General features: G+C 44.7%; 1 protein-coding gene across 1 annotated transcript in view; it reads right to left on the bottom strand.

Moving 5' to 3' along the window:
* Window positions 1-13,227, bottom strand: part of nbas (NBAS subunit of NRZ tethering complex) — a 162,866-nt gene that overhangs the window by 100,703 nt on the left and 48,936 nt on the right. Inside the window, exons 25-31 of the mRNA XM_084376963.1 lie at window positions 11,316-11,378; window positions 8,806-8,928; window positions 7,909-8,011; window positions 7,598-7,675; window positions 7,300-7,454; window positions 3,210-3,322; window positions 382-495 (exon numbers count right to left, since the gene is read on the bottom strand). Coding sequence (XP_084233089.1) covers window positions 382-495; window positions 3,210-3,322; window positions 7,300-7,454; window positions 7,598-7,675; window positions 7,909-8,011; window positions 8,806-8,928; window positions 11,316-11,378 — 749 coding nt within the window. The remainder of the gene's footprint in view (window positions 1-381; window positions 496-3,209; window positions 3,323-7,299; window positions 7,455-7,597; window positions 7,676-7,908; window positions 8,012-8,805; window positions 8,929-11,315; window positions 11,379-13,227) is intronic.

Below are 13,227 nucleotides of genomic sequence, written 5' to 3'. Positions count from 1 at the left end.
AAATGATCCGTCTAGGGAGTGAAATTTGCTCTTCGGGGCGTATGCGTGTGTGTTTAAGTATGGATTTTTTGCTTTGCTTTGCCGCTCTTGAAGAGGAATTTCCATCTTGTGTTGGTGCGCTCGCTCAAAGTACCCACGCATGCTAGGCTACGTCTCTGCGCCTCGTGTGGGCGGCCCTTCTCATTGAATCTCATGAGCTTTGTCACGAAACTGCCACCAGAGATGAGTCTTACTCATTGAATTTTTTCCCCGCATGAACACAAAAAAAAAACGTTAAAAGGAAAAGAGAGGGGAGCTGATGAGATGAGGTCAGCGGTGTCAGACAAAGTGGCTTGTGTGCGTGTGTGCGTGTGTGTGTGTGTGCGTCTGTAGGTACAGTACCTGCCACTCTGAGGAGCGAGGCCAGGTTGAGCAGAGTAGTGGACTGCTTGTAGGCCGTGGAGCAGTGGGCGATGCACTCCTCGATGAGAGACAGACGGTCGGATCGCAGACGCACTGGGAGGGAGAGAAGGGAGGCAGAGGGGGAGGGCTGTCAGACATGATCTGCTAATTACTGTATTCAATCTGGAGAAGTTGCAGCTGATGATACAAATGATGTGGTGTAAATGATGGATGCAGCTGCTGGCTTGATGTCCGCAAAACAATAACAGTGTATCGTTAGCTGTAATGAAGGCCCACCCTGATGATACATTGGTCGATACTGATGACAAGAAGTGTGTTTAGTGTTTCTTTGGATAATAACTTAGGAAAACGTGAAAAACAAATATCTTGGCAAGATTCTGTCAAGTCAAATACAATATTATGTTGGATACTTTACATTTGAAACATGAAGTTGTAACTGTAAATTTGATTACTATATGGGAAAAGATTTATCGATTAATCTATTACATCATCACAAATTGGCTGATAGTTTAAGTCATTTTTAAAGCCAGCATAGCAAATAGCATCTGGTCTCCAGTGTGTGGATTTGCTGCTTTTGTCTTTAAACTAAAGTAAACTAAATATTTTTGGGTTTTGGATGGTTAAAGATATGACAATGAACTCAGAGAAACATTGTCATTTTTTACCAATGCCGACAATTTAGATTTAGATCCATTACTTGAAAAAACAAGACGATTGAGAGTGAAAATAATCGTTGGATGCAGCACTACAAGAAATAAAACACATATATAAAGCAAAAACATATCAAGTATCATTCTCCAAGATAACAATGACATAATCTTAATAGACCACAGTTTGTTTTATAAATGTGCTGTCTGTGATGTTCTCCAGTGCGTGGTACCTGACAGACTAAATATAACTCTGAGTGTATATTTTTGTGTTTTCACCGTGTCCATTTGTTGACTGGTTGGTTGGTTTGCGAGCAGGATTACACAAAAACCACTGAACAGATTTCCACTTCAACTTTGATGCAGGATGGGTCTGGGCCCAAAATGGACCCCGTTAACTTTTGGTGTGGATGCAAGAATTTTCTCTCACTTTCTTTAACATTGTGAGATAAGGCATTTTTTTTAAATGTTCAATAATTTCGCAGGGAATAATGCCTGGATCTTGATGAAATAAATCAGGCCTATTTAAGTAGCTGGTATCAATGAGAGTACAAAAGAGGACTGCCTTGGTGGAGGTATAAGCTCTAGTTACGTATGTTGAATCTATATTCTAGTGCGAACACAATTCCTGGAGATTCACTGCTTAATGTTTCAAATTAATCGTATGCGTTTCATTTGGCTAACACCTTGAAGGTTTAAAACTTTTTCATAATGGCAGAGTTTTGTTGAGAAACTCACAAAAGTCCATTTCCATATTTTTTTTCTTTTTCACACTGGAAAACCTGAGAAATCACACATTTACAGGCCCCTGTGCTTTCTCTGCACCCTGCCGAGTATCTTTATGGCTCGGCATAACTTTGGGCGAGGCCTGGAGGGAATTTCCGGGGAGGTTGGTGTGTATGAAGCGTCGCCTAAGGCGCTGTAGGAGGGCTGCAGGAGACAGCCTAAGATGGATTACATATGCTCAAATCCTTTCACGTCATACTTGTGCGGGTTTATCTCCGAGTGTTGGAACTTACAGGGATTGGGCTTTTTACTTTGGTGAAAAGGAAAAAATATTGTGTGTTTTCGTGTGTGGACAGTGTGTGTGCACGTGTCCCTGAAGTCAGTACAAAAAAAATTGTCTGAAGGCACCGCAGGCAATACAGGGCCATGGAGCCCGTCTGGCCCTGAGCACTGAAAATAGGCTTTAGCAATAATATAAACATAAAAACACAACACAACACAACACAAAAACTAATAATTGGAGAGTTTTCCCCTTTACTCCAACTCCTTAGTCACATTTCTTTGTTTCTTTTCCTTCTCATAGTTTCTTCTTTAACTCTCTCGTGTTCTCGCTTTGTCTCCCGGGTAAGAATAAGTGGTCAGCGAAAAAATAATGCGAGTCGACAGCAGGGAGCGAGGAGACAGAGGAGTGGGAGTGAGGGGGCAAAAGAAAAACTGGGCGATAAGTGATGCAAAGAGAGAAAGAAGGAGGGGGGGGAGAGAGAGAGATGGCAGTTTCTGGCTCCCTCTGTCACAGCGGTTCTTATGCTGGCAGCTCAGTTTGATGAGGGCAAAGGGGGGAAGAAAGCAGAGGCCTCGGAGGCAAACAACACCTCGGTTCAGAGGTGAGGCGATGAGGGGCCAAGCTGGTTCATTCCGGCTGCTCGGTTTCCTCTAAGCCGTGCCTGCAAACTGCTGCGGTAGGGGTACCGATGTGCAGCCAGGAAAGAGGGAAAGAAAGCGCGTGGAGGTGAATACTGATCGGCCGGGGGTTTACAGATGGAGCAGAAATATAAAAGAGGACGTGTGTGCGTGTGCGTGAGTATGTCGGAGGGAGCACGCTCGCCAAGACCAAACACTTCATTCCTAATTAGGCCGTCAGGCAGATGTTGTTTGCTCAACAGTTGATCCATAAATAACCATATATTTAGATATAATGGCAAGAAAAAGTGACATATGGAGGGATGGAGGAAGTGACAGCAGGGAGGGAGACAGGTTGCACGGTACACGGGGACCAAGGGAGGCGGGATGGCGTCCGTGCATCCCCGACATGTCTGTGTTTGGATTGAGAACTTGGGAATGAATGCGCAGACGACAGATTGATGAATATAAGCATGCTTGTTATTAAATGAGAATATTTTCTACCAAGACTCACAGACACATTTTGTGTCGTACCTTGGAGTGGCAGAATGCTGACGTCGAAGTCTTCCAGCTGGCTGAGGGCGCTGATGAGGTCCAATTCGTCCTGGATGGCGCCAGGACAGTCTGTGATCAGCTGCAGACACGTCCTGTGAAGACGACAACAAGGACACGTGACTACCACTCAGCCATATTAATTTGTCCCGGTGGTAACCAATCACAACATGCTAACTAGTGAGCTTTAGTTGTTTTTTGATACTTCCCGACAGAGCCAGGCCGGTGGTTCGCCACCGTTTTCAGTCTTTGTGCTGAGCTAAGCCAACCGTCCCCTGGCTGTAGTTTCATATTTACTAGAAAGACACATTAATTGATTGATCTTTCATTAAACTCGCCGCCAGAAAAAAAACTGGACTATTCCTTTAATTACCAGGATTGAAAGGTGAACGTAAAAACCATTTAAATCACGTCCTGTTTTCTAAATTAGAGGTCAACACAACAGAAAATGATATGTTCCAATTAAAACAGGTACGAAGGAGTGCAAACTCACTTCCTCTGAATCTGATAGGTCAGCAGAAAAAGGTTGTGAAGCAGGAGCAACACGACAAAGTCAAGAGTGGGAAGGACTAACTGAGTTTTACTTATTCAGGCACCCAGTTTCAAGGTTGTAGCAAAAACTGGTCATAAAATATGAAGTTTGTGAAGTTTCAACGTCGTGATCAGAAACATGGTGAGACTGCTCCAACGGATTTATTTACAAAGTCTAGACTAATTTGACGGATCTACAGCAGGGGAGTTTTCCGTTGCAACACAATCCACACTCATTACCCTTAATAGGATTATGTAGCACATCGCTTAGCATACGTAACAGCACACTGGATGTGCGAGTGTGTGTGTGGCTGTTTCAGTTGCGAGCGTACTCAATTTCGTGTTTTGTTTTTTTTCCCATCGCACAATTATACAACAAAGACGAATACGGCAGAGACTGAGAGAGACAGAGAGAGAGAGAGAGAGAGGAGGGGGAATGATTAATTTTCAAAAAAAATAAATAAATCCCACATAAAACACCAGCTCAGAGGGGAGCTCTGACGTCAGTTAAGTGGAGAGGAGGGAACTCGTCCTTGGGATGTGTGTTCGCCGTAGAAACACACACGCTGACCGGCAGCTTCAACAGAGATGAAGAGCGTCTCAGAACCCCCGGCAGCGTGATGAAAGCGGACCAAAACGTACATCTTTAGAACAGGTTGTCTCGATATTTCTAGCCGACATGAGTACACACACTCGGCAAAACACCCGGCACACAGCTTCCCACTCTCTGAGCGTGACTGGAGTTCTTGCCAGGACCAAGAGGTTTGTCCTGGCAAATGAGAGCAGAGGAAAGTGCCGTGGACGAGCGAATGAGAGACAGAAAGAGGGCATGTTGATTATGTACTCTTGCTGTGAAGTGTCGGCAGCCTTGTGTATGTGTGTGCGGAGAGGAGCGATGGCGGAGGAAAAATCCTATTTCAGTCACGATGTGCTTCGCAGCGGGCGCTCTGTAATTTGCAGATAACTACTTCCTGTTAAACAGACACACAGGAGAACACAAGCTAACATGTGTATAACAGTTATCAATGGAACACCCAAGTGAAAGCTTTAACCTTCTTTTGACCAAACCGAGTTGTACACCAGCAGCGTACTGACGCAAGCTTCCCTCTCCTCTGTCATATCCACTCCAGCTCTCTCCTGCTCTTACAAGGTCTCGCAGGACGAGCTTGAGTGTGAGAGGCACAACCAGCAATAAAGGAAATCATCCTATCTGGGTTTATTTCTCGCTTTTTCCTGTTTTTTTTTCTGCAAAATGGTTGTTGAAATGTGTGCGTCCTCCACACCAGAGTAAGACATTTTGACAACTTATTACACACTAGAATAGAGTAGTTGGGTGAGAGGAAGCTGCTGACTCTGACCCTGAAGTTAGAGAATTGAGATTTCACTTCACACTTCAAGTTTGACTGTATTTACTAAAATAATTGTGAATGATGATCGGTTGTGTGGATCTCGTCCAGTTCTGATGATGACGTTCACGTCAGTCAGTCCTCCCTGGGACCAGCTGGGGGCTGAAGCTCCATAATAAACCTGAAGAAAATGGATCTAATTCGACTGTATTAGCAGTTGCCACAGTCAACATGCTAACGTCAGTAAAAATCTCTGCAAATTTGTACTCTGATGATAATGTTAGTTCACTTTTTGAACATTTTACACTAACATTATCGCCATTTCTTAAAAACTGCCCCTTTAATGTTCCACTTCAAAATTCGCTGCCGTACAGTTAGTGTACTGTGAGTTTTGAGAGCTAAAACAGCTGCATGATGCTGATGGAGAGCGGTCAGAGTGAACCAAAGCACTGAAGTTGTAGGCTGCACAACCAAAATAAGCTAAAAGATGCTAAAAATTCTCCATATAGCTGAAAGGACCCTAAATATAGGGATTGGACCCACTGTTCATGTAAAAATGTCTGTTCTAACTGATGTTAAGGGACCACTTTAATAGTTAAAGGGGATTCCCATGTTATTTTAAGAGGGATCTTTTTGTCCTTGTGTAAACTCGTGCCCGGTGCCCCTGACCGCATCCATTCAGGACACGGGCGGGTGCAGTTTTTGCACCTGTCCGAGCATGTGTGTCTGTGTGTGTCTTCTGTATTTAGTACACAGGATGAAATGTGTGTCTGTGGAGCAGTTATTTTAATCTTAAGGACACAGGCAGCCGGTCTGCACGGACTGTAAATCCAGAGCGACAGGCTCATGTTCACACTACTTTCTGCCTCATATCTCAAATTCACATGCTGCAGGCACACACACAGATGCACGCGCGCACACAGTGGGAGCGTTACAATGGATGATGTTGTCCAAGCGTGTGGAGGGGGGCCTCCGTATTAGTTACTATAAATGAATGACGACCCAATTACTGTCCCACTTCTCTACTAGGAACAGACGGTAAGGTTAGACATGCGCGGGCTCCCCTCTGAGATCTGAGACCAGCAACAGACACACATACAAACACTTCTTCTACTTGGTCTAAACTTCGTGTGACGTACTATAGGAGAGGAAATAAAAGCAGCCACCATTATTTTTCCTTTCCCGGTCAGTCATGCGAGCACAAAAACATAAATCCACCCACACAGAAATAAATGGTGTTTCTCATACAACAACAACCAGCAAGGTCAACGTCTCAGACTGCATACAAACACCTCTGCATGGTTTGGTCAGGAGTTACATCCAACACATAAATTTGCATCGATATTTCACGTCTATCACGTATCTGCACTCTGAGCTGAGCAGAGTAAAGGTCCAGTGTGTAGGATTCAGGGGCAGAAATGGAATATAATATTCACATCTATGTTTTTATTTGTGTTTTATCACCTGAATCGTTGTGTTTGCCTTTTATACCTAAAGAAGAGAGCAGGACACAGACTCTAAAAAGGGCTCTTTCACTCGTTTTTACATTTTAAGCAGCCATCGTGGGGGAGGGTGAGGCGAGGGTCGCTCAGCTGGTTGCAATCTGCGACCTCACCTCTCGACACCCTCAATCCTACACACTACGCCTTTAAATGTAAAGTCAGGCTCCGAATATGAATCCGAGAATCTACATTTGCACATTAAAGAGGTGAGAATTGGCAAAACGATCATTGAAAAGCTTCGAAAAGGTGCATAAGCAGAGAATTATTCCTCCTCCTCATTTTCCTCAAGCCCCCAGGAAGAGCGCCAGGCTTTAAAGCCAACTAACGTAGCGACTGAACCGTGTTATTGCAGCATCACGTGATGCACCAGGGCCCCATAAGCTTATATTGTGAAAGAATTGGCTGTAAAACAGTGGTTACATTTTTTGGAGCCTCACAAAATAACTTTCTTCGGTGACATAATGTGCACCTAGTCTAAAAGAGCTGCATGATTAAATAATCAAAATTTTCATTCCAGTTAGCCCGGGCGCCAAACCGGAAGTTAGCCGGCCTGGTCGGCGGGAGTCTCTACTGTGCACGCTCTGTGGGCCCCACGACGCGGAAGAATCTGGTAAAGTCAAGCAGCTTTCACAGGAATGAACAGGGGTGCCATCTCCAGATTTTAATTGTTAGATCTGTGATTTTCCTCCTCACCTGGCGAGGCCCATGCAGGGGTCTGTCAACGTGGTGGATGAGTTGAAGTACTCCCTGGCAGCAGCCAACACCAATTCCACGCTGTTGTCGTAGGACACCTTCAGAGCGTAACCTTTACCCCGGAAAGACAAGCTGACAGGGACATCCTGGTGGACCTGGAAACGTTCATATAAAATGTAGAGATCAACCAGACTGTAGCATTAGAATTCATCATGGGTGGTTTACACATTCGGAGACCCCAGTGGGAAGTGTGAGTGTAACTCTGTGTGGTAGATTCTCAGTCTTATTTAATGTATACCTTCGAGCAGTGCATGAGCTGCCCTGCCAGGCGCACGTTCTCCACGCGGCTGGAACACAGCAGAGACTCGACGAAGACCTGCCGCAGTCGGGGAGGAGAGGAGATGATTTGCAGGAGCTGAGAGCGTTTAACTGAGTGAAAGTTTTAACGTCGTTTGATAAGTTGAGTTGTAGAACTCAGGAAGTGGAGACACGCAGGTCAGTGTGTCAAATATGGTGTCATTCACTTTGTCACCTTAAAGTGCAGGTTTGTATTACATGTGTTAGTACGAATGTGATAATTCTGTGTAAACTTTTACTGGAGTGCAGTACCTGGTGGCATGTCTCTGGTTTGAGGCAGGCGTAGACGTTCTGCTGCATGTCGAGCAGGTCCTGCAGGAGACCTTTCCACACCGTCTCGCTCACTGGAGGGTTCCTGGACACACAGGCACATAAACATTCAGTAGGTCCATTAAAAATGTATATGGCTAAAAGGATAAAATTCAAAGATTAACTGATTAACTAGTGACATGCTTGTCTTGAGTTGTGGTCAAAGGAGCGGCTGTAAATACTCTTCAACCACCCCGTATTATCGAAGAGTTGCCACCAACAGAGCTCCGCTAATTCAGTGATAAACACGTTTAATTTCCTCTAAATTCTTCACAATAAAAGTCCCTGATTATTATGTTATCTATAAAACTGTGACAATGAAGCAAAATCGGGAAATGCTGGCTTTTCACCAGCAGTATCTTCCCAAAAACCCAAAACAGCTCAAAGCGAACATGAAAAATGAAAAATATAAAACAGAAAGTACAAGTAGGTATGCAGGAAAGAAACTAAAACTAAAACTTCAAACCACGGATATTCAGTTAGAAGCTACAAAAGTACTGAGAACTGAACACAGAGTGACTTTTAAAGACGTTTTCTGACATGAGTCTCGCTATTGCAACACAGGCTTGCTTGAGGGAGGTCATGGGTAAGCTGTGGTCGCGAGACATCGCCGCAGCCGACATGGGCGCACTTTGAAAAAGCCCCAATACAGATTCTAGTATCATTGTCACCCAACAGACAGGCAAGAGTGTGTAACTCTTGCGTATGACGGACAGTGAGTAGCTAAGTCAAGGAATCAAATGTTCCTCCATGATCATAAACTCCCCCCCACAGATATTGACAGACGTTTGCGTTCGTCAGTGCTCGACTTTATGCATGTGTGATTTTTTGAGTTCATACTTGCGGCCAGTGTGGCGGCACAGTTTCACCATCAGCTGGTGGGCTTCTTCCTCACTGTTCTGGCTGTTCTTCACGTATGAAATCGGCTTCTGCAGGCCGTGTTTCTCCAGAACCTCCGCCACACTGTTGAGCACAGACGCAGATGTAAACACGGATGAAGACGAGAAAAACAGCACAATAACAAACACGCAAACACAGTTTGATGTCACATTAATCAACTGGTTCTCGCACGAAAAACAGAAGACAGGATGATTGGCAGCGGGAAGAACCACTGTAGGAAATGCCAAAGAAGAAAAAACGAGAGGTAAAAGGCAACCTGTAAAAACCCAAAGAGGGTGCGGAGGAGAAAGACGGAAGATGTGTTCGCTCTAAGCTGTTCATTATTTTGGCAGCAGAAAGTCATTTGCAAGCCATAGTGCAGATGGAGAAAGTGTAGAGCAACATGATGAACTGCGCGACGACGAGACGACACCTCTTTGTAAGCGAGCGTTTGTGTGTCTAGGAGCACGCGGATGCTGGTGGCAGTCTTATATGACCGAGGCAGAGGGTGTGTGTGTGCGTGTGTTGGTGTGGGATTAGCATGGCACCCCCAGTCTCAACAGGGTCGTGCTGCTACAGATGTTCGCTCTCTGCTGCAGCTCATTACCATAGTAAACAGGTGCCTGCGTGTGTGCCTGCGTGTGTGTGTGTGTGTGTGTGTGTGAGCAAAAGACAGACACCAAGTCTTGATATTTACAACCGTGTGTGAGCGTGTGTTGTATTTGTTCGAGTGTGAATGTGTGTGTGTGGGAGTGTCCGCATGTTCCCTGTGCACATATTAATGTGCCAGCAAGTGGTAGTGGCAGCAGCTGAAAACAGCTTTTATTCTGGAGGCGCTCTGAGAGCAGACACTTCGCATTTACTGCCTGATTCATCTGGGTAAGAGTGTGTGTGTGTGTGTGTGTGTGTGTGTGTGTGTGTGTGTGTGTGTTTGTGTGTGTGTTTGTGAGTCACAATGCTTCAGCACAAAATATCCACGAACACACTTCCCAGGCTCCCCCGGGGTGTGTTTATGCATGGTTGTGTGTGCATGCGTGTAAATATGTGTGGATATTTGTCTGCAAAGGCCAACGCTAAGCTCTAACACAGGCTTTTCCTGATGTTGCTTCCTCCCCATCATCATCATCATCATCTACATTCCCTTCAGGCACCCTCTCTCCCTCTGCCTTCGTCCTTATCCTCCCTTCCTTCCTCCTCATCACTTCTCTGTGTTCGGAAGTTCACCCTGAGGGGAGGTGGGGGGGAGGAAGAGAGACAGAGAGAGAGAGAGAGAGAGAGAGAGAGACACGTAGGTGATTTTAACCTGTAACGGAGAGAGTGCCTGAGGCTGTTTGAATACCATGGGACAGACACCGGTCCTTTGATATCCAGTGTGCGAGTGTGTTGACTGCACATCCATGTCTCCTCTCATTCTTGCCGTTTTTCCATCAGACCCGTAATAGGGGAGGGAAGTAATAAGCATCGCTACAAAGTGAGCGTTTCCCATGCAACGCAGCGCTAATCAACAAACTGACGAGCTGCTGTCTTCGGCTAACGGGCGCAGCAGAGATTAGGGCTGGGTGCCTAGATCGAAATCAATACACGATAAATATCTCAACATTTTGAAATCTCCTCAAAAGCCACCCACAAATGCCAAAACTAGGCGACAACATCAAATATCAGGATTATTTTCACCAAATACCTCAATATCGATACTGTGACAGTATTGAATGGATGACTAAATGACTATTGGTGCTTTCACAATATACTGACACAAAGATATTTCTTATAAATGATCATCAGTAATGTGAATATAATGACTAAGTGGGTAAAGCCAAAGGTTAGAACAAGGAGAACAGACAGAAAATCACATCAATTTAGCGTCTTGCTAATGTCCGGTCGGAGGAAAGGGAAACAGACAAATCAGACTCAGGCTGGCCAAACAACGTGAAATCAGAGACTGTTGTGCCCACAGAGACCCGTCTCCACCACAACATCTCGGATCAAGCTGTTACACTCGACTGGTGGACCGTGGTCCAGACCCGCAGAGGGCAGGACTACGGCGGGATGAGGAGAGGTGGACGTTAATAACCTCGATGCTTGGTGCTCACACACAGTCAGAGTTAATGGATAGTGTTTCCCTGATCCCTTTGTTGTAGGCGATTAAATTAGCCTACCTTGTGATGCAGCCTTTAAAACCAGGAAAAGCCAACACTTATGCCATATCATGAATATATCTAAGACAATATAAAGTCTCATATCATGATAACAATATAATATTGATATATTGCCCTGATCTATGGATGAAGTTTTTCATTTTGCCTGAAGGCCTAAAGACATTCCCTGAAAGCCGTTAGAGAAAAGAGAGAAAGAGGCAAATCATTCATCCATTAGCTCTACTCTGCATGCCAGACTGAGCTGAGTGGAAAGAAGAAGATGGAGGAGAAAGGCGAAATGACAGCTGAAAGACGGTGCAAGTTGTGCCGACGTACCTGAGATGTTTCTCAAGTTTGTCTACCTGATCGTGGAGGGATGTGGTGTCATCTGTGTCTGGCCTGTGGGACGATAAAACAGAGCAGAACAAAAACACTGGTTAACATACATTCATTTGATTAAACAGATATTCCTTCAAAATAAAGTATGTTTGTGCCTGTGTGTGTATTTATTCTAGTACACAGTGTACTGTAGGTGCGTGTGTGTAGTTGTGTGGCCTACCAGTGTGAGGTTGCACTGATTCCCCACTAAAAATAAAACCCCATGATGCTTTGCCTTGAGGCAAATGATTCTGGGTCAGGCTGGCCTGTTTCCCCACAAGGGTACTGACCCTGATGAACAGACCTTCTGTGTGCATGTGTGTGTGCATGTGTATGTGTTTTACCAACACACCAGCTCTCAGTTTTTACACAGACAAACTCTTGACCTATCAATCCATTTCTCTGCATCCGTCTCCTCTGCCGCTCCTCCTCCTCCTTTCTTTAAAAAAAAAGAAATATCCTATCCTCCCTCATTCTACCTCCCTCCCTCCCTCTCTCCCACCTAATCCTCCCCCACTGCCCATTTCGCCATTTTCCACTCTCTAAGGGTGAATGCACATTACATTCTTCTGAGCAGATTTAGACCTAATTAAGCTGTCTCACAGAAAAATTCAGAAAATTGCGATGAAACTACTAACTCATGGTTTCTGTCCTGGCTGGCAAATCTGTAATATTCTACGCTGGGATGGCAATTTTGGAGCTTAGTAAGTCAGAGAAATCACTCCCGTGAGAAATGTGAAGTTGAAGGCGTTGCATATACAGTAGAGCCTCACAGCACCGCTAATCCGAACGCTGCGGGAATGAACCCTGTGTGGCAAAGTGGAATGCTTAGCGAAATGCTGTACTGTACTGATTTAGAAAAGAAACATGTATGAGTATTATATACACTCAAATATTTATACAGTAAGACCCTGTTTAAAATAGTTAATAGCTTAAATGCTGAGCTGCAATAGCATATTTAGGCATTTGTGCCTGTTCTGATGGGGTGACGAGTTCAACTGTGACCTACGGCGGGGCGTATCTGAAACTGCAATCGGGGCAGAGTCTGCAAATGTGTTCAGTGAGACAAACTGCCTCTCCTTTCTTGATTGAATCAGCTCTCTAAAAACATTTCACCACCTCTGCTCTTGTGCCTCCTCTTCCACATTTGTCACCTAGAAGCTCTTTATATATCTGAGCTCATGAAGCAGAACATGATTGGTAGGTTCTACCACGCATCCCTACACCTAACCAGGGTCAGGTTTCTCCCAGTGTCTGCAGTTTTGCAGTGTTTTAGAGGGACTGCTTCTCTGGTAGGAAGGAGGTTTTGATGAAAGTTGTTGACAACAAGGTCTGTGGATTTCTCAGAGCATCAGTGTTGACATTGTTTCTGGGAAGGCGTGATGCTGCTGAGATTGCTAAATGTCTTTTTTTCAATGTCAGTACCACAAATAACATCTTTAAATCTCAACAATAACCCTATCTAGATAGCTGGACAAAACTCAACAGATGTGTTTTTTGAGTGCTAAAGCATGTAAACCTATTCTAGTAATAACCCACCTGTAAATGAGCGTATCATGTCTCCTCTAACAGTGCAGTAAAAAACAAACAAAATCCAGATGGCCAGTTTGTTTTCTGATGATGTTTTCTGGTTACATGAACGTAAGAAGAGGACCACGAGAGAACAATACTCACAACAAGACAACTCATTCGTAGCTAATTCGCTTTAAACGGCACCTTTAGTTTCCTGCTTTCGACTTGCTCAGTTCAGTACGACATTAAGGGTTGGTTGAGAGTGACCTTGCTCTCAAACAGCACCGTGATGTCTCGTGTTTCAGGGCTCCCATTGTGAAAGTGCAGCGCAAACTCACAGCACAACTGAGCAAACTAT

The sequence above is a fragment of the Pagrus pagrus genome (assembly GCF_965226575.1).
Source record: "Pagrus pagrus genome assembly, chromosome: 16".
In the NCBI taxonomy this organism is placed as follows: domain Eukaryota; kingdom Metazoa; phylum Chordata; class Actinopteri; order Spariformes; family Sparidae; genus Pagrus; species Pagrus pagrus.
The sequence above is the reverse complement of the archived record's forward strand: the minus strand, read 5'-3'. Positions and strand labels throughout refer to the sequence as shown.